The sequence below is a fragment of the Malurus melanocephalus genome, unplaced genomic scaffold, assembly GCF_030028575.1.
Source record: "Malurus melanocephalus ecotype Western Australia unplaced genomic scaffold, MMel_1.1 scaffold_6, whole genome shotgun sequence".
In the NCBI taxonomy this organism is placed as follows: Eukaryota; Metazoa; Chordata; class Aves; order Passeriformes; family Maluridae; genus Malurus; species Malurus melanocephalus.
Window position 1 is genome coordinate 4,136,036 of NW_026623238.1, and position 23,039 is coordinate 4,159,074.

A 23,039-nucleotide genomic window follows, 5' to 3' on the forward strand; every position below is an offset into this window, starting at 1 on the left:
CAACATTTCTAGTCAAAATGTCAGTTTTGAAAGTGAACCATCTATACCTAATATTGGATTATCCAACAAAATCCATACAACCAGATCTGTATAATACTTGTTTAAAATATTGTAATGTCAAAAATTGTCAGAAACCTTGCTGGAATCAAGATATATAGCAACCTCCTGTCACACACACATTCACAAGATATGTTACATGATCACAGGAGAAAATTAGATTGGTCGTCACTATCTATTATTGACAAATCCTTCATTGCAGTCATTCATTATCTTTCTGTTCCATACAGTATTTTGTTTATTTATTTAATATTTCTTTACAGAGATTGAAGTCAAATTGACTAGTTTCTAATTGCCCAGCTTCTCCTCCTTTTTTCATTAACAGCCATGATGTTTGCCCTTTCCTAACTATTTGATGTCACTTGGCAGATACAAATTCCCTGAAATAATTGTGAAAAAAGTTAAAGTCTTAAAAACATAAAAAATTATGCAGCAAAGGAAAAAAATGCAAGTAGTTTTACCTGTATAGAGAGAGAATTGGCTAATTTACTTTCATAAAAAAATAAAGAGCATTCCAACAGTGTGTATTTTTGGAAAATTGAGTCCCAAATCTACCAAAGAATCAAGTGCTTCAAAATGTCTAGAGTATTATAATAAATTATATCAAGCAAAATCAAAAGTCATTATATTTAGATGCTGTGTGTTTCATCAATGACACAGGTTACATAGACACTTAGAATGAGAGCTTCACCAGTGCTACTCATTTAATATCTTTGAAATCTGTGTAATCCCTGAATATTTCTTAAAATCTTGTAGTCCTTGACACAGAGTGACTACCATAACGTCTCTAGGTATAACTAGAACYCTCCAAACAATTTCCACAGACAGTCTAGGATTCCAGCTTTGGTGGAAATAAGTTCCAATAAGCAGTTTAAATGCAGACACCCTGCTTTGGTGGTCAAAAATAATTTAAAAGTGTGGAAGTTGCCAGACTGTGCCAATTAAGTTCATGACCTGGCACTCATGTTTAATAAACACATGTTTATTTTAACAAATATCAGTAATAACTGCAACTACCTCTACCTTTCCTACTACCTCTAGCTTTAGATCATAGACACAGGATGTCATAGAATCAGGGAATCATAGAATATTCTAAGTTGGAAGGTATCCACAAGGATCATCAAAGTCCATCTTACAGCCCTGCACAGGTCAAGAATCACACCATGTTTGTTTGACATCTTTTTGTCAAAGAGACCCATAAATACAGATGGTTTAGACCCAAGAACAAATTCCTTATTTCTTTCCCATTTTCTTTATTTAAATGCCCACAGAATTTATAATGTTCTGGAGATTCAGTTTCCAGTAAAACCAGTCAGAGCCAATATGAAAGACAAAGAAGAAAGCCAAGTTTAACAAAGTCATTTTTTTACAATCTGGACGACCCTGAATCCTAGTCTATTAATGCCCTGTGAAGAACCTGAATTAAACCTAAAGTTGGACTCTAAAAACAATGAAGAAAACTCACCGCGGGCAACACAGTAATGAAACTCTAAGGACCTGTTTAATTCTTCAGGRATGTCCATACTCAAAAGGAAAGATCAATTTGCTGCTATCACCAATTTTACTTCAAGGCAGTTCTTCAAGTAACCTTCGATCTCTTAAGTTTATCCTTTCTCCAAACTTTAAATCAATTGCATTAATAAGAGCTATTCAGGTCTGTACAAACATTATGTAACTGACACTAATAGGCTCCATTAATCTAGGACAGAACATGTACTCTTCTGCTTTCAGTTATCATTGCCAAGTTTTATTTGATGCCTTTGTGATATATATATATATATGAGAGATTCACATTTTGGTTGCTTTTAAAGCAAGTTTTCTCAGGATCTACAAAGTCTGAATTTTCACATTTGCTCCTTTAATATTTTTATGCTTTCTAGTTTTGTTTACTTGATCTGGCCAAATTCATTAAAACTTTTTTTGCCGCACTTTTTGGCAGAGAACAATCCAGTATTTYTTGCTGTGAGTTCTACCTTTGCAGCTTCTGAAATTAAGGTCCTAATTGTATTGTCCCTTGTTTTCATATTTGGAATGGAAAAAGTGGGATAGATTTGTGMTGCCTAACTTTGGGTACCTACTTTAGATGATAGGCTAAGACGCAAATCAAGACAGCAAAAGTGGCTCCTATAAAGGATGATTCAAAGCACTGATATCAAGTTTCACATGTGAACAGCTTTCTGGAACAAAATAAGTTTCTGCACTGATTATTTAGGCAGTTTATGGAGACTACCCTGTTTATTTAGAAAATCAAATTATGTATCTAGTGATATGTATCTAGTTGAATAACARCCCCCAAAATTTTTTAAAAATTGAGGAACAGTATGCCCTCCTTTTTTCAGCTGAACTTATTATGCATTCCCAAACTGATAAGAAAAAAACTTTGAATAGTTAGTAAAGCACTTGCAGTAGATAGTTCATCCAACAAAAGATATCCAAATCAAATTTCCAGATTAAATGAATTAGCCTGGAAAATTATACTATTACATTTTACAAAGAAAGAGAAAAAAAGCTTTTCAATGCTGCAAGAAGCAAGAACAYTTCCCAATCCAGTAAATTTATCTGGGTCTTTAGGACATTGGTCTAGCTGGGGTAGAAGAAATACATCATCAGGCTCCTGRGCTACAAAAGCCACAAACAGTCATGGCAAACACAGTCTGCATGGCACGATACATGCAAAACAGATTGGACTTGGAATGCACTCCTTGGCTATCTGTGCACCATATGTGATGTAAATTGAGAGTTAACAGATCCACAGCTGCAGTGTTGCATGCAAACATAGACTGTGCTTTCCAAGACCTGTTTGGGAGTTCCATCATTCCCTCCCACGTATTTCATGGCTCCATCTAATCCACTTTTTAGGTTTACAGCAGAGGATTCTACTCATTACTGTGGATTATTGAGCATATTAAGAATCGGCTATATTGAGTAGGCAATTTCAGAATTTTAAACCATAGAAAACTTTAGAATTTTTAAATTGACTAGATGTGTAAATGCAAGCTCTACACACTTTCCAACAATATAATCACAAGAAATAAAAACATGGATAATAMAATGGAAATCTTACCTGATCGGAGGGAGAACAGCATTTATTTGCCATTTTCATCTATGAAAGAGAGATAGAACAGAGAGTTATTAATATGCTGAATAGTTTCTGTGATGCAATTAGCATTGATTGACTTATTTATTGAATACTATAACAATACTTCCAAATTACATTTGTAAGAAATGATGCAATTCAGTTCTTAAATATTAGACTTTTATCATTATACTGAATTTACAAAACCAAGGATTTGAAAGACAAAGGCCTTTTATCAGTTTTCCTGAGACTTTGCCAGTCTAAGTGAAAATGTTATACTGTACTGTAGACATCCCATTTAGGTCTCAGTTAAACAATTACTTAAGCAGATTCTTAAATGAGGTCTGTAATTAAATCCTTGTGAAATGATGAACATAGAGTCTAAGTTGTATTTAAAGATGAAAGAAAAATTGCATGGGCTTTCTTCTTAGTTTACTCTTCAAGCCAAAGCTTTTCCTCTTTGTTTAGACAGTGAAGAGTTTTGTTCATTTTGACTTTTCCCTGGCAGTCATAGTTTGCATAGATGAGTGGTGGACAAACACTGACATAGATTCCCTCCTTTAAAGTGCAACATTTCTTCAAAGTGTAATATTATTAAGYATAGATAAGAATCTAGAAAGAAATAATTTAGAGTGGAAAACCAGACTTCCCAAAATGCTAGGTGTAAGCTAGCATTGAAAACTGTCCTAGAGTTGATGGCTACTTCCAAAGAACCTTGTTATCAAAAAGCCTGTTTTATTAGAAATCAAAGGCTTGTGATGGAAGACCAAAACCCTACTCCTATGCACAGGGAAAACTACAATTGTCTTAGGAAATGAGCAGAAGAAATCCAAGGCATCCTGGGCATACCATGGTGACATGCCCAGTGTTCARAAGGAAGCCGAGCTCAGCAGTCTGATTTGGTGGTGGGCTTAATCCTGCTGGAGCAGTTGTGCAGGAAGTAATGAAAAGACATCTGGAATACTTCAGTGTCAGTAGAAATGCTGATATACCCTGCCCATATTCAGATCCAACCTTTCTCCTGTGCTTCAGACACAAATACATACACAAAGTAACCATATAAAAGCCATGTTATACACACAGAAAATATAATTTCTTTTCAGGTGCCCACAACAATGCTCAATAATGATCACTATAGCACAAACCAGTGCAAATAAATGGGTTCAGATGTGTCTGGAAAAATGTGTCTCAAACTGGCCATGCAGATTTTCTGCACCAGGAGGGCAGGGTATTGTGAAGAGAATCCTTATAGCCTGTGCAGCTTCCCACTGGTAAGGGTAATAGGGAAGAATGCTTTGGGCTCCAGAGATATTCACTGCACAGACAGCTCATTCCCTATCCAAAGCAGGATGGCTGCAGCCTTGATGTAGCTGTGGGAAGAGGAAAGATCTGCTTTTATATCATATTRGATCCCAGTGTCACTAGGCTGAGAGAAAAGCACAAACTGTTCACTTCACCCGGCACCACATGCCCTTCCCARGCCTCCACAGCCAGTGCAGACAGACAGGAATACAAATGGGAGACATTTACCTTGCTGGCAGCACCTGAGCTCTCAGCACTGWGGTATGGAAATGGGAGCTGGAGACAGCAGGGGAACTAAAAAAAGCTGGGTCTGTAAAGACTGCAGGCAACTTGGAAAAGGAACTAGTAAGAAAATTGTAATTCCTATACTCTGTTCTAAATGGGTACATATGGGGTAAAGAAATTATTCAGAACCATTTACCTAAATCCAAAAACCTCCTAGGCTGAGATTTATCTCACTTATAATATACCTATATTCTCTTTCCAGAAAACAGTGGAAGTGAAGGATCTTGACAGTCACCTATCTTTTTTCTAGATGTATTAGTATCCTACTTATTATCCTACTTATTATCCCATCCCATCCCATCCCATCCCATCCCATCCCATCCCATCCCATCCCATCCCANTCCCATCCCATCCCATCCCATCCCATCCCATCCCATCCCATCCCATCCCATCCCATCCCATCCCATCCTATCCTATCCTACTTATTGCTTGGCTAAGTTTAGGGGACATGGTTCCTACCCCTACTGACTTCCCTTTACAACCTCTACAATTTGAACTGTGATTTTTGCATTTAAATTTTTGCATTTAAAAAACAACAAAAAACAACAGAGAAGAAGTATTAAGCATTCTCACCCCAGGAGTAGAGTTGTTTGTGTAATCATTGAAGCAGTCAAATTTGTATACTGCTTCCTACCCACATGGATTTTGTTTCCATTTACATGTACCCCACATTCTGCTGGATAAAGCAAGCAAGACCTTCTYGATCTTCTTTCTTTTCTTTTTTTAATGTATGTTCAAAGCTCATATTTCATAAATCTCTCCGTATTACAACAGAAATTTCACATGACTGCAATACAGAACATCACCTAGATGATTAGGTGATCATTCCTTACATGAAGAAACAAAAGAGAAGGTTTACAGACTATGACATATACAATTAAAAAAGGTGTCATGGGCATAAATGTGATCTGAATTAATAACCTTACTTTAATATAAAATTTTAAGTTTCTATCATCCTCCAATGAAACTGCTGGAATGATTTATAAAAATCATAAATATTGTTTAAAGTGGAACAAGTGCATCGTAAGTTGTTCTCTTACCTGCTTATGACCTACTAATTTATGATTTTTTTTTAAAAAAAGTAGCACCATTAGAATATACTGGCAAAAAACCACAAAACCTTGGGAAATTTAAGTATAAGAAACAAAACTCTATAATGTAAATGAACGGACAGCATTACCTTTAGGTGCTTCTACTGATTATGACTAAATTAATGTTCAGGACTGTATTTCAAAGAAAATAATTAAAATCCATGAAAAAGCTGCACATATCTAATAGCTGTCAATCTGAATGGTGAAAAATAGAGACAGAAATATAAATAATCCCAAAGAACTTTCTCCTGAAAAATTATGGCTATCATRAGAGTGTCAATTCAGCCTATAAAGAACCCTTCAGCTGAAGAAATTAAGAACAGGAGCAGTGAGAAGCAGATGTAGATTAACTTGTTTCCTGTGCTTCTTGTTTCATCATGGAGGATTCACTATCAGTTTTTTATCCTTCTTCCCTCAGTTTCTTCAACTGCACCTCCTTCTGTGAGAAAAGAGGTGCGTGAAGAAATAAATGTGAGGTGCTGATTCACCTCTATTTATTTCTGCCAAAGGTAAATATAGCTTTGAGAACATTGAAAATGGGGATTGAATCACAAGGAAGGATGGTAGGGTAGTTTCATGCTGGTAGAAAAGTATGTGAAAAAAACAGAATATGAACAGAGAGATGAATAATTTGTGGCAAGGGTTCTCAGAAAAAAAAAAAGTGGATGCATGTTGCTTGTAAAGCTGACTATTACCAGGAGATTTTCTGAGCYAAGCATACAAAGCATGTATCAGCAATCAGGGCCGAAAAGACACCCTTACATTTTTCTCCATGTTACAGCATTCCCTGTGCTCCTCTGTCATCTAAGAACTGACTCCAGGCTGGTACCAGAATCATTATTTCTCATCTACCCAGAATATGCTAACAGACAGGGGCAGCATTCCTATGCAGTGACAACTTCTCACATCTTCACTGTTGAAAGATGATCCCTCCTATACACTTGATCCCCAGAGAGCTTGCCTTTGTATAGAAGTTAGATGTTTCAGTACTTCAAAAGAGTAGTCTGACATTAGCAGAAGTGTCACATTGTGGCGAAGCTATTTTTGCACTACCTACATTAGGACTGTCTCCTGGCATCAGCAGGAGATCTGACAAAGAGCTGCTGAACATGACTGTATTAGGGTAAAATGAAAAAAAATGAAGTATTTTCAGGTAAAGTGATACAGGAAAGASTGAGTGCACCATATGAAAACAATCCCTATTAGGAGCTCTTTAAGAACTAAAATTCTAAAAGAAATTATTCAAAATGTCATGCAGATATGTAGGACAAAGGATAAGAGTAGCACAAATAGGCACAGTTTAAGTAAGAATGACTAAAGTCCCAGAGAAGTTGCTAAAGTCATGGTACAAGTACCACCAAAACAAAATGTAAGCATATATGGAAATAAAATATGAATTGTTACTTATTAATTTACAGGAATAACTTAAAATAGYCTAAGCATCTTTATGTTTTTAGTAAGTGAGATGGAATAACGTGACCTTAAATAAATCAACTCTTAGACAACTTAGAGAGGTAAAAATGGCAAGTATTGCTTAAAAACCTAGTAACAGCTCTGGTAAGGATAATGACATTATGCCAACAGTATTATCAAGAAAGTCCATTGTGACCACGTATTCCATAATTAGTTTCCATACAGAAATGAGGGCATGGGACAAAAAAGAAAATCAACAGTTTTAATATTTGGAGAAGCAACTGAACTTAGAGTCAGTAAGTACTCATGGAAATTACCCATAACCAGACAAGGAACTCTCTGAAGCAGTTTCTCAGTATTGATTATCTGCACTCCTGTAGAATGGGGAGACGCTCTACAGAAGTAAAGAAGTGCAGAAACAGGAAGAAGCTCGGAAGGAATTACAGATCCACTYCCTAATGTCAGTGTCAGAGGTATGWTAAGAAAAGAATCATTGTTGGGAATGATAGGGCTGAGGTAATTAATAAAAAGCATTCCAAATGGACTTTCAAGAAGCCTAATTGAAAGGCCCTACCCTGAGCACTGTAGACAGTGGTCTGTGTGTTCTGGCTGCCCAGGAGCGGTGAGTGCTCTCCAGCTTTCTTCTGCACTCCAGCCTCACAATCCTTATCTTAATAATAGTTTGAAACAAAAGGGATTCTCACCGACTACTGCATCTCCCTTCTGATCATCAATAATTTAAAAAATGCTCTGGCCAGACCTTCAGTTTTACCACAGGCTGCACACCTGATAAAACCTCTTAAACCTCTCCAAGCAAAAAGTTCATGTGCTTCTCATATGAGCTGCATCGAGTTCACTTTGTACCTGACCAAGAACRCAAAATATGGACATTCATCATGACTGTTGCTTCTCAGGCCCTTCCTGGGAAAAGTCAGTTATATGAACACCACATGGATTACTTTATTGATAGAATTCCCTACTTACAGGGAGTGGAGAAGACTAATGAAAGTACTCAGTTTATAATAAAATATTGCTGCCAACAGGTCACAGCACAGTGAAGATACCATGTCAGGACACTTAGTCACTGCACATAGTCCTTTGAAAAAAACAGACTAGCACCCTATGACTAATAAAAACTGCCTGCATTTATAGCCACTTTTTATTCTTATTCACTTAYATCATTAGAGTGGCTTTCATTCAGTGAATTTCTCTAGAAAGAACTGTGAACTGGAATTGCTCTAGAAATATTACCATACACTTTCTTAGAATTATCAAATAATAATACCTTGTACATGATGTGAGTCACTAAATAGAGGMTATTTATAAAGAATGCGTCATAAGCAAGTGTGTTTGATTTTGTCAAAAAGATTGCTGAAGCAATTGAATATTTTAAAAGAATTAATGGAATAAATGAACTATTATGATCAAATGTGATTTATGCATCTTTTGAAACTAGGAAAATAAATGAAATTTTAATTTTAAGTTTTTAATTTTAACTGAAGATTTATGTTGAAATGTAATGCAAACTTTACACAATATAATCGGGAGACCTAAGCAACAGTCATTTAGTGTAGAAGGTATAAATTAAAATCATGCTACTAAATCATAATTTATGAAAGGAGTTACAGACTCAACACATCTAGAGAAAAAAAAGATTAAAACCTGCAYAGGCAATTCTTTCAGGGACAGCTGTGCTATTGTATTTTCATCACTGAATTTACCATTTCTTAAAGACAAATACATTTTCAAAATTGTATATTATTGAGCTCCCTGTTTAACTTTATGGTTAATTCTGTAATTAACAATATTTTTAGCTGCTCTGTGTTGGAACAATAAATGTGCTGTCCAAATAGAAATTTTCTGTTTCTCCAGGGATTAGTTAATACTTCTGCTTGTGAAGGCAATTGTTACTTATTAATTTAGAGGAATAACTTAAAATAGCATAGAAATCTTTATAATTTTAGGAAGGGAGATGGAATAATGTGACCTTAAATAAATCGACTCTTAGACAACTTAGGTAAAAATACTGTCTCTCAGTGAGCCTCTGTAAACCATACTTCACTAGTTACAGAATTTTCACATGCTCATTTCAAAATCAACARATACTAATTTCAAGCACAGTTTAATTATAAAAATGTAAAAATGAAATATTTGGTCACATCTAAAGCTCTGTGAAATGACCAGCATGGATAAACATTTTGCCTAAAAGTCTTTAAAATTATAAACATAATCTGATTTTCTACTGCTCTCTGTGCTAACACTGCAAGCCTTGAAAACTTCATGATACCTTTGATCAGGCAACCTCTTCCTGCTTTTTCTTTTCTCCTTTTCCTCCCCATACACAAGCACTTTATSTATTGTATCTCAAATGTCAATTGTTTTTTACCCTTTGAAAACTAGAAATAATTTGACAATAGCACAAACAAGAAAATATGCAGAAAGTAACATACATTTTGAAGTGTCAAATCACTGATGTTAGTTGACATTGCTCTCAGCCAGTCAGCACTCTCCTGGGCTGTATAAAACTGAAGTATCCCAGTACTAACTCCATCGAGTGCCAGCACTTCAAATGCATTAGATCTGCAGTAAGAAGAGATATATCCGTAAAGGAAGATACGTCAGTTTTCTGAAACTGCCCAATATTTATCAAGTRATTTTTATGCCTTTAGACAAGTTTTTGAGTGTTTAATTTACCAACCAATAGAAGGCAACAAACCCAAGGATAATAGGGCAGTACCAAGAGCAACAGATACAATAAGTACTTTCTCTGTACCAATATATAGATGTGCTGATGATAATTTGCTTCTCCTGAGTATACATATTATATTAATAATTATTGCACTTAAGGTAGTGCATTCAGGAAATATGCATTAGGTCTATTTGGAAAAGCAGGGCTTTTTTAAACCAAAATGCCAATTTTATTTATTGCATTTTGGCTTCATKTACTAGGAATGCATGAAGATTCAAAACACTGTCCTCCCTGGCTTTCATTTCTTGGACTATTCTTTTCTATGTATCATTCAAAGAAATGTTTACTTTAAGTTCTTTTACAATATAGGAATTTAGAAAATGTTCTTAGAAGCTTTAAAAAAATCCTTAAATAGTTTTCTCAAAACAGCATTGGCACAGGCTAATGTGTAATTTCATTTTATTAACTTTTAATGCAACTTTTATGTGTTAGTAGCAACTTTATTCTGGAAATGCCAATGCTTTCCTTTTCTTACTTTCTGCAGTAAGTTAGGCACCATGTAGGTACTTCTGAAATCCCCTGCATCTGGATGCTGGTGGGATATGCTTTTTTAACTCTTAAGATTTTACAATACTAATAACCAAAGCTAATTAAGCAGTGCTATGGAAGCACACTGGTCTAAATTTTAAAAAAGCAACATGCAATAGTTGCAGTCACTAAACTTCAGAAAGATACCTAGATCATTTAAATGTCTACGATTGAGAGGAAGATTAGATTTTAGTTATATACTATTGTGAAAGACAATTCTAATTWTCTCAATGAATGTGCATATGTTTGCTTTGTATCGAATATGGAGAATATTACTGTTACCTTCTACATTTTAAAATTAAGACATTTATACTTATATGCTATATTGCTTCATTTCTGGTACTAAYCTAGAAGAAAGCCAGTTACTGAAACAAGACTACTGCTCTGTGAMGTTCTGAGTCTTCCTCGGGTTCTCTGATCTAAGGTGAAGTTCTCTACTGCTTAATTTATGATATATGTCAACATTCAGGATGACACATAGAGGGTAATGGGCAGTTATTCATTTTTGACTTACCAAAAATGTTAGTAACATTTGTCATTTGTAGGGAGTTTGAACATGAACACTGAACTCTAACACTTGCCAAAAAAGGTACTAAAGACCATAAAACTATCCATCATACRCAATAAGACAAAGTATCTGAATAGATATATATGAGATTCTTTGTTTTCAAAAGAGTTGTAAAGCAAAGTATTTACTGTTTGCAAAAATTAACATGCATGACCTGAGGACTTAAGTATGTATCAGCTGATTTTCTTTCATGACTGAATAAACACATTAACTAMTAAAACCTGATGGCAGTGGCACAATTCTGTGTCACTTTCATTTMAATAAATCTCTTTCACCTCTTCAGAAACAAAGAAAAGACCAAAAAAAGTCCTTTTACTGTTTTCAAGTAGACTGAGTCAAATAATCACCTCCCAAGCATACTGTTCTTTTTACCTAAGGCTCTGACAAAGATCCCAACAGTGCTACAACGAAATGACTTATGGTACAATCTCTTCAACATCCCACTGAGACAGCGAGAATTGTCAGCCCTTATGCACTGATAGACAGTGGYGCCTGGAAACACACTTAATTTGGTGCTGTGAAGAGAGGCAATCCACAGTGCCCAGCTTAGATATCCAATTCAAATATGAAAACTAAGATGCCTGATTCCTTACATAGTGAGAGGACAGTCCAGAGCATTTAAGAGAGCCAAGAAATAGMACCATGGAACTGCAGGGTGCCTGGATACTAACTCAGATTCAGCATGTGCACAAAGATGTGAATGCCTAATCCCACTGCACAAAGTTACACAAMTGACTGATGAAAGATCACAGAAGGGAACTCCTTGGTTAACAATGCAACCAAAACAGGCAATCAAAAATTAAAAACTACTGTAATTATAAAAATYAACCAATATTTTACCATTTGAAACATGATGGATTACACTAAAACTCTTATTGTTCTTTATCTTATTAAAATATGGTGATCAATTACATGACAGTTAATAACATTCTATGTTCATCTAGAGATCTAACACTTCATTAACAGGATATTTGCACAGAATCAAATAGGATGTGAGGGATCCTGCAGGTCCTCTGGTCCAGCCTCCTCACTAACTTGCTTAAAATACAAATCTTTCCCACAGGAAGACCAAAACTGGACACAGAGGGAGCCATTTCCCTTGACTTGTTGGCTATGTTATTGCTAATTCCCTTTTGTATAGGATTCTATCACTGAATGTGTGCTCAGCTGACTCCTGCTCAGATCTTGGGGTGTCTGTCGAGATCCCTGAGCCCTTCCTGCAGAGYTGCTCCCTTGCTGCAGCAGACTGACACCAGGGCATCTTTCCCCAGGAGCTCAGTCTGATTTAAGGCTTCTGATGTGCCAGTGGTGCTCACATTACCTGGCACACAGGACTGAGACCTTTGGGGTACTGCTGTCCCCACTGTGCTGCCTTGAGCAGGAAGGTGGTTTTACCAGAAAGCAGTTCAGTGTAAATTATATATATATATATATATACACATATAGGATAAGAAGGAGTCAAGGTTTTTCAAACTTTACAGATGGCAGCCATGAAATCTATCGTAATAACACAGTGTTTTTTTCCCTGAATCTTAATCAACTTTACTATGATTATTTCTTGYTTTCAGTTACAACACTTTGTCTCTGAAGATCCTTTAATATATTGATATTGTTCCATGTATGKCACTGTGTCCTGAAAAGCACAGTGTACAGAMGGCTACAAGTAAAAACAAATATCCKAACTAAAAATAAAAGCTTAACAAAAGGAATGCAGGGGCTTTTGCTTTWGGTGAAACAATCAAAGCAAGCACTGAAATGACACTGGAATTTGAAGAAAACAAATCCTACAAGCTTAAATGACATGCCTTTGTCTCCTCCATTTCCTCAAAACACAGAGAAGAAGAAAATAGAGACACAACAAAGCACCTATTCTTGTTAGCTGACAAGGAAGAGTTTTCCATTTTTTACCAAATAGTAAGTTTGAAATGTCTCGAGATGCTATAAAGTTGCTGTATTGTTTTTGTTTTTTGTTGTTTGTTTGTTGGTCTGGATTTTCTTTTTCCTGAGCCCCAAGCCCATTTTAACACACAGAGGAAATTCCTACTTGTTCTRTTACTGCAGTTATGCTACTGACTTCTGCAACTAGAACCAGAAATAAGTATTTGTATTTCCTAAATACTAGAAATTTGTGTTGAATTGCCCTCATATGTCTTATTTTCAGATTTGTTTTCCTATCTGTAACTTTATTTCCTTCAAGCATTTCTGCTAAGAGCATGAGACACTGCTTTCCATACTCAGTGTCTTTCTATCTCACTTTCATGGTAAAATTATGAATATACCTGCATTCCTGGTCTCTTCCAGAGTTTGTTTATATCATTAATTTATTTTAATACAATAAATACTATGAGAATATCAGTCAGAAAAACAGATGAGCATTGGTAGACTTTGAGTTCTTGACATTGACACTCAAATACCATTAATTTGTATTAGTATGGAAATTTTTCCACACAAGCAGTTTGCTACTACAGAGGTGTTCAATCCAATGATTTTTCTAAGATAAAAAGTATTTTTATCTGAATTTTTATCTGAATTTTTATTTCACTGGAGGCTAAGAATTTCAGTGAGACACATTTTTAGTTTTTTTGGTATCTGTGGCATGTGAAGCAATCTCTCTTAGACTTATTTAAGTATTTTATTACATAGATTTTTCTATAAAAATGTAGATGTATGTTTGACAGCATCTCTCTTACAGATAGAGAGATTTGATCAGCTTTGCATCTTTCCAGGTCCTGAATAWTTATTCCTTCCTGTTTGTATGATTTTTTGATGTTTGAGTTAGTTTTTATCTCTTTTTAAAAACAACTTCTTGTGGTTTGTTTATATTACTTTATGACCCTCTTGCTAGAATTTCTGCTTAAACTGAAGTTTTATGGACTGTGGGTAGATCTGAGTGGAAACTTTCTAAAAAGAATAATCTAAATTACTTAATCTCTTTGAAATGTTCTGTTAAAAGTAATGGGATTTTATATTGTAAATGTCATAGAACCTTGCATCTTACAAAATGTTTAAATGTTCACATATAAGTGGACAATTAACAGAAACTACGCAGCTCAGAAGATATCAAAGCATTAAACATAAACTTGGATTRCATTTTATGTTTGTGTTTTCTGGGGGGAACATTTTGCTCTTAGTGTTGTAACTTTGGTTTATTTTCATTAAACTTACAGCAAGCATATAAGATAACTGAAGTAACACAGATAGTTATGCTTCTACAGATATTTTCTAACTGCAGAAAACTAAAGAAATGCTTGTTCAGGTTTTGTAACTTGGTGAGATTGTGCTTAATTCCTAGATATTTTTCAAAACATTTATTCAATTTCTTAGTTTTTGATTTATTGAACTAATTAAAGGCATTGTTAACTTACTAAAATGTTAAATGCAAAATCCTTCAGARAGAATCTGTTAAGAAATCAGCAGAAGCATTTAAAAAAATACACAATATTCTGTAGTAATTGCAATGGTCAGAATASCAAGAAATAGAAAATAACACCTAAATCTAATTAAGTTTTTTTGTAATTTGGATCATGGATGCATGGGCTCATATTTATTTGGCCTGAATTACTTCCAATCCACTCACTACTTCTATCTTCCATATGCTAAATAAACATTTTTTCTTCAGTCTCTAAACTCATAATGTTCAAGATGTGATGGCTTCTGTACCTTCACTCAAATCTCCAGTCAATACACTGTATAAAAATTATTACACAGCACTACGAATATCTGCTGTAAGGATTTAAGTAAAATAGTTATCTGCCTTTTCCCAAATAACAATTCCATAACAAAAATTAAAGAATACAATGAATGGACTATGTTCTCCACCTTGCAAAAACTACCAATCTTTACTTTTCTATCTTAAAAAAAACCCACCCCAAACTATACTATGAACTACAAATTCTTTTGGGGGAAAATAAAAGTTACTGATCTCATTATTTCTCTGTTAAACTTTTGTTACCTTTATTGACCAATTCTATCCTCAACAATCAAAAAATGTTTCTGTTGCCAACTAGCAATTAAGAGTAATCACAGCAATAGCACTCTCAATACATTTCTATTACCTTACTTCTTACAGAGAAAAATKACATTGATGGATTGGTGAGAACAGTGTAGAAGTGTAGAATAATAAAAGCAGTAGTACTATATTATGAAGGTAATCAAATAAAAAATTTATTGAATTGCTAAGTAATCAGAAAGACTACTTAGCATGCTGCATGTATAAATATATTCAGATAGGCTCCAAACATAAAAAGAATGCAAAATACACTGATTCAAGATACAATTTCAGTAGTTAATGCAATGTTTAATCTTCTACTGAGAAGAGGAATGACATCTACTATGCTTCTAATATTTCCTTTAAAATATTTAAAGGTATTTTTTTGCTTTTATTTTGTGGTATTGCTAATAATATTTCACGGTTCCATTGTACAGTATTTTCAGTCATTCCTTTGTAAGGAAGGGAAACATCTATCCCATTCTCTCTTGTTTCTGTTGATASAGAGGGTGTTAACAGAATTCAAAACATCTTTAAAAAATATCCTTGAGTCATTAAGTCATGGTCTAAAGACTTCCTGGGAAAAATACMATAAAAAGTCAAGTGAAATGMAAAGYGAAAGGCAACTCCTTTCTCTTCAAAYGAAAAAAGAATAAGAATCAAACACATACACGTGAACTTGGCCATCTCAGGACACAAGTGTATGGTGAAAGTATGCCCTTTTTGGGCAAAGTTACYGGAAAATTCAGCCAAAGTACAGAAGAATTTAAATCACACAGTTTAACCACAAAGAAAATAATTCGCCTAATCTGATTAGATTAAGACTAGATTTGATCTAAGGCACATTAAAAGTATGCTACAGTCAAACAGACAACTCTAGCTATATAAGGTATTTTTAATTGCAAAATTAATATTGAGTAAGATGCTGATATGCCACAGTTTGTAATAATTTGTATTTTTTAAAAAATAAAGGCAACAAAAAGCTGGCCTTTGGTAAAATATCTGACTCTGGCCAACATTATGAGAGACAAGGTCATAGGGAACAAGGCTCTTGTTCCAAAGGTTATATGAAAGCTACGTACAACACCAGAAAAAAATGCTGAAAATATGAACCAATCTTCTATGTCAGGAAGAAGTAAAATGAATGAGGTCAGGGAACTTTCCAGACTGGCAGATGGCAGTTTACCACATCAGAACAGCAAGAGTAGTTGGGTTTACATATACTATACATAGGCTAAACAATACTATATATTTWWAAAAAATCTGAGTATACTAATAAAAGTATGGTAAATTCTGTTGTAGCCAATGGCGAGAATTCCACAGGTGAAAAAGATGTTTTTTCATCAGGGAGTAGGACTGAAAAAAACAGAGCATTCATTTCCTGGGAGTGGATAGACACTTTCATAGTCTTTCATAACGTTTCAAAAGCCATAATGTTAAAAAGTTATGTGAAAAGCCAATGGACTACAGCTAATTTTTGGTGGAAATAATTATATGACCTCYCTGAATTTAGTTCAGGTACGAAGTAGGGGAAGAGATCTTTCATACCATCCATCTAGCTGAGGAGAAGGAACACAGCTGTGTAGGTGACAGTACAGATGACAGTTCCAATACTTCAACAAAACTGATTTAAAAAATAATCTGGCAGTTCTGATGCCAGAGCACCTTTGCAAACCAGACTGAGGTAACTTCACGGATAAAATATAGTGAAACATTGCAACAAAACACAGCTATGACAAAGAACATGAGGGAGACAAAAAGTTACAAGTTTGACAGGCTGATGGACTCATGTAGTACAGGAAAAAGAGGCATCCTGTCAAACCACGTATGTGAATAGGCTCCAAGTAAAGATTCAGGGTATGGCAAAATTAGGAAATTGGTCAAAATGATCAGTGGTCCATTCAGGGGAATGGATCRTCACAGACTCACTCCAATGGCTTCAGACTGATGGCTGAAATGTGAAAAGGAGCAAAGATGTGTGGATATGGTTGAAAGCAGGATTTTTGTCTAGACTGACCATAGGTTTTATTTCATGTGAAGCAGACATTTGATTTTAGAGAGCAATTAGTGAAGACAAATGTTGGAAGTGAAGTGTGTAAGAATATGGGGAAATGTAAAAGAAAGGAYACAAGTGGGATAATAGTAAAAATATGTACATGCATTTCAGAGGAGAGTATATGGCAAGAGCAGTCTGGTATCCCCCCGGCAAAAATAAACACCTTTAGCAAGAATATGGGAAACACCTCATCCAGAGTTAATCTCAAGGGAGTATTCCTTTAATGCTCATAGAAGTGTTTTTTGTTGATACACCAAAATAAGCAAGGACTACTTACTTTAGGAGAGAAGTATCATGGGATGGCAGTAGGCTTTATGGAATTATTTCATCTTCCTYCAGTGTATACAACAATAATGAAAGAAACCCAGTACTAATTAAGAAGTGATAGATATACTAAATATATGTGGGAGTGAGATATAACACAAGAGAATATGTCTCTCCAAGACTAAAACTGAAAGCACYAAGCTCCTCAAGTCTTACAAGAAAAATGTATCTGTTATGGCTTGATCTTGAGCCAGCAGCCAAGAGAGAGTGAAGGGAGACCTTCACTCTCCCAGCCCTTTCCAGAGGCACAGCAGAAAGAATGAGAAGAACAAAAACCCTCACAAACTGAAATAAAGGTAGTTTAATAAGAAAACAGAAGAGGAAAAAAACCCCAAGAATGAAAGTGCTTCAATCAGAGCAGTAACTGAACTCAGAGGTTTAAATGTTCTGTCCTCTTCCACTTATCCTTAGATTCTTAGATTCTTAGAACACAGATGATAAGCTGATGCCTAAATGTGAACACTGAGATTTGTTTACTTAATTCACAGAATTTCTAAGCCTCCAACAGTTGGAGCTCTGTGATAGATTGGGCGAGGTTAGACAACATGAGATTGTCAGTTGAAGCAGGGAAGAAGAAAGTGGTGAAGGAAGTGATGAGACACAAAGTAAAAGAGAATTAAGAGTTTAAAGCCTGTGGAAGAATCTAAAAATTTTCTAAACAATTTATTATTATTCACCTTTAATGCAAACTCTGGGAGAGGAGCTGCCGTAGAAGATGTATTTCTGTAAGTTAAAGCAGAAYATCTGTCCTGCTACCTGGTATAGATCAAGAAAGATATTTCCATGAATTCCTGGTACCTCCTGGTAGCAGGTGACCTGTATATTGATGCTTCACTAGAGATTCCAATAATCTCATTAACAGATATTAAAGGCACATTTATATAGGGTAACACATAATGAACATGGAAAATAATGATAGTGAATCAACTCCTGATCTAATACATTTGGAGAACTGTGGACTGCTTGGCCTACAATAACTGGTAGATTTGAGGCAGTTGTACCACAGAATGGTTTGCTGAAAAAGCCTATGTTGTGATGTAGGCATTGTAATGTCCTCAAGCACATTATTTATTGAAGGTTTATTAAACTTCACTTTTGCTTTCATCTTTCCTGAAGCCCTGTAAAATCACCCTTGACATCCTATTCCACAGCTACTTTATGAAACATTAGTTATGTCTCTGAAATGCAAAAACATTCTATGATTAAAAATACAGTATTTTGTACTTTGCCAAGATCACCTTAATATGAGTTTTTATGACACAAATATATCTATATGACATGATAGCACCATCATGATGATTGTGTAGAGTGTTATAATTTATAATTAAAAAGGAGAGTTAATTGACAATATTAGAATTGGGGAATATAGAAGTATTCTATTAGCAATACAGAAGGAAATGTAGTAATTTTAGAATTAATTCAAGTAATGTCAGGATTAACCATTGTGCTTGCTGCTGATGCTAACTGAATTCCCAAGATACAACAGATTACAGAAACGTATTTGTAGGAGCTTTACGTTATCTTTGGTAATCACCATGCATGCCATTAGTCCTAGTAGCAGATGAACTGCATGGTTTTTAATAAGAAGAATTCCATATCTCCACTCAATTCTTATAAAGCCRACAATCCACAGCAAAACACCATGTACAGCTAACATAACAGCTGAGTTAGTGTCTCCCCTCTTAGATTACAAACCTTAATTTATCCGTTCCAGTTTTGTACCTCGAGATTCGAGCCATCGACAGAGGAACTGATAAGGTGTCCAGCCAGCGCTTCTCRTATTTTGGTTCATTAGCTATGGGTGAAGACGGTGATGATGGTGCCTGTGCAGAATAAATGAGAAACAGTAGGAGAGTTTATGAGACAATATAGTGAAAAACCCATGAATATGCATCTCTGGCTCTGGTTGTCTCAGAAGTGAATAATCATTACAATAAAATTATTCAAGAAACTCAGGATTAGGCAGAGAAATTAAAACCCATATGGTACCCATCTTGATATTTTGCTCTTGATGCAATTTCAGTATTACTTTAACATTAAAAATATTTATATTTTTGTTAGTGTTCATAAYTGATATTAGAAAGGAAACAGTGTTTTCTAAACACAACATAATATATATTTGTAATTTAAATAAATTTGTTCTGTACCACATGCTTCAGTCATCAAAGGACACAAATCATATCCTAATTAAATACTACATTAGAAAAAATTATTTGTGCATTGTGAGTTTTATCTATTATATAATTTAACAGTAGATTTAAAATTCTGAATTCTGCATTATCATCCTATAGATGCATGAATTTTGAAATTTTATCTTTGAAGTCTTTCTTCAAATGCTTCTATTAGAAAGGCAAGATTGTTGAAATTACCTAAGCAGTAAAGGATGTCTACTGAAAATATAAATATTTTACAATATATTCACTTCATGTAACAAAAGAAAYCTTAAATCAAATTTGGGCAAATTCCTAATAAAGGCAAATTAGGTTAGGGTAATTAGCCTGGATACGTAGATATTGGTAAAGGGTCTGCTCAAATYGAAGCTTATACACAGACTGTTCAGCCTGCCCTTTTATGTAGCACCTCATGTACTGCAACTAAATAGTGCACAAGAGCACCAGGAATGAAATATGATTAAAAGAAAATATTTATGAAATTTTAAAAGTTGGCACAGAGCCACTACCACTAAAATATTCAGGWAACTGCAGACACACATACTTCATAGTTGATAAACACTTGTAGAATATGTAGTTTTTTAGCTTGTGTAATAATATCCAGGGTTTACATCATTGCATCAGTGGCTGAAAGTACAGAAGTATGCCCAAAAATTATGGCAACTGAGCTTGTTTGCAAATGATTTCAAAAGTGTTTCCAGGCAAAAATCAATTATATTAGAAATGGACTAGAAAATGCTGGAAACCACTGCGCAGTATACCAATGGAGATTTATGAGCATGATTATAAGTCTAAAAAAAAGCTTATTAAATATGGAATTGAACAATCTAGGAGTTTCTTAGAAAATGCATGARGATAATATATTGAAATTTTTTTCTTGGCATTTATTTTATTGGCTCTGCATGACAGTGAAGCATTTCACTCTTTTATAAAGATAGCAATAAAATTTGTGCAGAAGCAGCCGAGAAAGACCCACAGACATACATATTTAGGTCAAAGGTAGGAGTTTGTGCTGTCTCTGAACCAAATTTTTTTGTCCTATATTGTGCAGATAACTTTCCAGTAGAGAACGGAGTTGAAAGTTGGTTATTTTTATATGAGCTGTAAATATGCACCAAGTAATATTTACGAAAGTAAAGAAACCACAGAATGACGTAACTTCAGGTCTGTTATGCCCAGGTATATTATAAAAGCCATAAAACTTACTCAAAATAAAAACCATTCTGGGAATTGTCTATTTCTTTGTCTTGCTCATAAAGATTTATGATCATTCCCCACCCCCTGTCCCAAGCTCCTTCTTACAGTAAACAACATCTTTCTATTGACTTCTTTAAATAAATCAGAATAATGAGTTTCACATTCTAACAGTATGACTGAGACTCAGGGACTGAAGTAAACTTTCCTAGTAAATGAAAAATTTGTAATAAAATTGCTGAAAACACTAAGGAATCTTTTTGACAGCAATCTTAATGGGGAGAGGAATTTCATTTTGAGCAATTGCAATCCCTAGAAAAATCCAGTTTTCACTTGATTGAGATCTGGTGTGTTTGCAGCATGAATATTTCATAATCAAGTCCACTGGCTAATTTTGTTTTATAAAATTAGGCGCAAAAGGCTAAGGTGGCTTTAAGGTCTAGAATAATAAGCAGGGGCATTGATTAGAAGTGAAAGACAGTAGGATAAAACCAGAGAATTAATGTTAGTCTGTATAACAAACTGGTTCAGGAAGCAYCTACGTCAGAAGTGACCAGAGGTGCAGAAAATACACCCTATAAATAATTGTACATATTTCCTCTGTTTTTGCATTCTCTTGAGGGCATCTGCTGTGAACAAGCTTTTTTGCTAGATGGTTCTTTGGTCTGACCCAGTGTACTGAGAKGGCTGACCTTCAAGCCATTTCTCTACTGAACAGCTGGTGCTGTTCATCTTGAAAGCTCTCCACACCATTCCTCCAAAGCACTAAAACAGAGATCTCTGTAATCACAGCTTTCATGTCCTTGTTCATTTTATGCCCTGAGTTTTCTGCTGAGATCACCAGCAATGCTGCCAATTAATGCCACTTGCTTGWAACACCTGTCCATTAAAAATGGGTTGAACACAAAAATCTTGGTTTTGACAGCACAGTGAACAAGAATCAGGTTGTAATGACACATAATCACTACCTACCTRGGACAGCTGTGTACTGTGAACCTGGAGGAGGGTCTGACTCTGCATCCCATTAGCAATCACTGACCTATGAATGACACTGTAGGCAGGTGCTTTGTTGCTTTGTTAAACAACTATRTAACAACTCATGATGGTGAAACCAAAAAAGTCTTCCAAGAAGTAGAATAAGTCCAGAAAGTCCTCCACTAAGAGGGAGATGTAATCAGACATGTCTCTGTAATTACGTTTCCACTAAAAACATAAGAAGGAAGGCAGATGATCCCAGCTGGCTGTGACTGTCAATTTTTCATCTTTTTGTGAAACACAATTTGCAAAGTTTGGGAAACTCAATTATTTTAYCTTACTTTCTTTGAAATTGTCGTTGGTTCTAAATATCTTCAAGAAAAAATAACGTCCTCAGAYGAAGGTCTTTCTGAACCCTCCCTAGTAATTTAATTTCCAATTTCTGCTAGGGCCATACCTTGAAAKCAGCCACTGTTATTTTAGGTTGATATAGTTTCTTAATTAAACATGGGCTTCAGGAAGGGTGAAGCTGGGTTAATTCATTTGGAATCAGAAAAACACAGGGTCACATTTCTCAGCATGATTAAGTTTAGTTTTAAATATATTTTTCATCTCATATTACAAATACCATCTGCTTTGCAGAAAGGCAGATGATRCCCCATCCTTGGAAGTAWCYAAGGCCAGGATGGATGGGGCTTTGACCAGCAACCATCATGACTGCCATCGTGTGGCACGTGCAGGACAAAGAGCTGATCAGGCACAGCCAGCCTGGGTTCAGGAATGGCAGGTCCTGCTWGACCAGCCTGATCTTCTGTGACAAGGCCTGGTGGATGAGGGACAGGGTGTGGGTATTGTCTACCTGGACTTCACTAAAGCCTCCTGCCTCCCACAGCATTCTCCTGGAAAAGCTGGCAGCCCAGGGCTTGGGCAGRTGCACCCTTCATTRGGTAAAATCTGCTGGTTGGCCAGACACAGAGAGTGCTGGTGATTGGAGTTACACCCAGCTGGGAGCCGGTCACAAGTTGTGATCCCCGGACTCAGTATTTGGGCCAGTCCTGTTTACATCTTTATTGATGATCTGGAGGAGGGGATCGAGTGCACCCTCCTTCAGTTTGCAGATGACACCAAKCTGGGTGGGAGTGTTGCGCTGCTGGAGAGCAGAAGGATCTGCAGGGAGATATGGACAGACACCATCCATTGTATGAGGTACAACAAGGCCAAGTGCTGGGTCCTGCCCTTGGATTGCAGTGAATCCCTGCAGT

The 23,039-nt window shown here is 35.5% G+C and overlaps 1 protein-coding gene across 1 annotated transcript in view; it reads right to left on the reverse strand.

The window, feature by feature from the left end:
* Positions 1-23,039, reverse strand: part of SNTG2 (syntrophin gamma 2) — a 204,934-nt gene that overhangs the window by 36,329 nt on the left and 145,566 nt on the right. The window contains exons 9-11 of the mRNA XM_057371854.1: positions 19,133-19,260; positions 9,675-9,804; positions 3,122-3,160 (exon numbers count right to left, since the gene is read on the reverse strand). Of these exons, the coding sequence (XP_057227837.1) occupies positions 3,122-3,160; positions 9,675-9,804; positions 19,133-19,260 (297 nt within the window). The remainder of the gene's footprint in view (positions 1-3,121; positions 3,161-9,674; positions 9,805-19,132; positions 19,261-23,039) is intronic.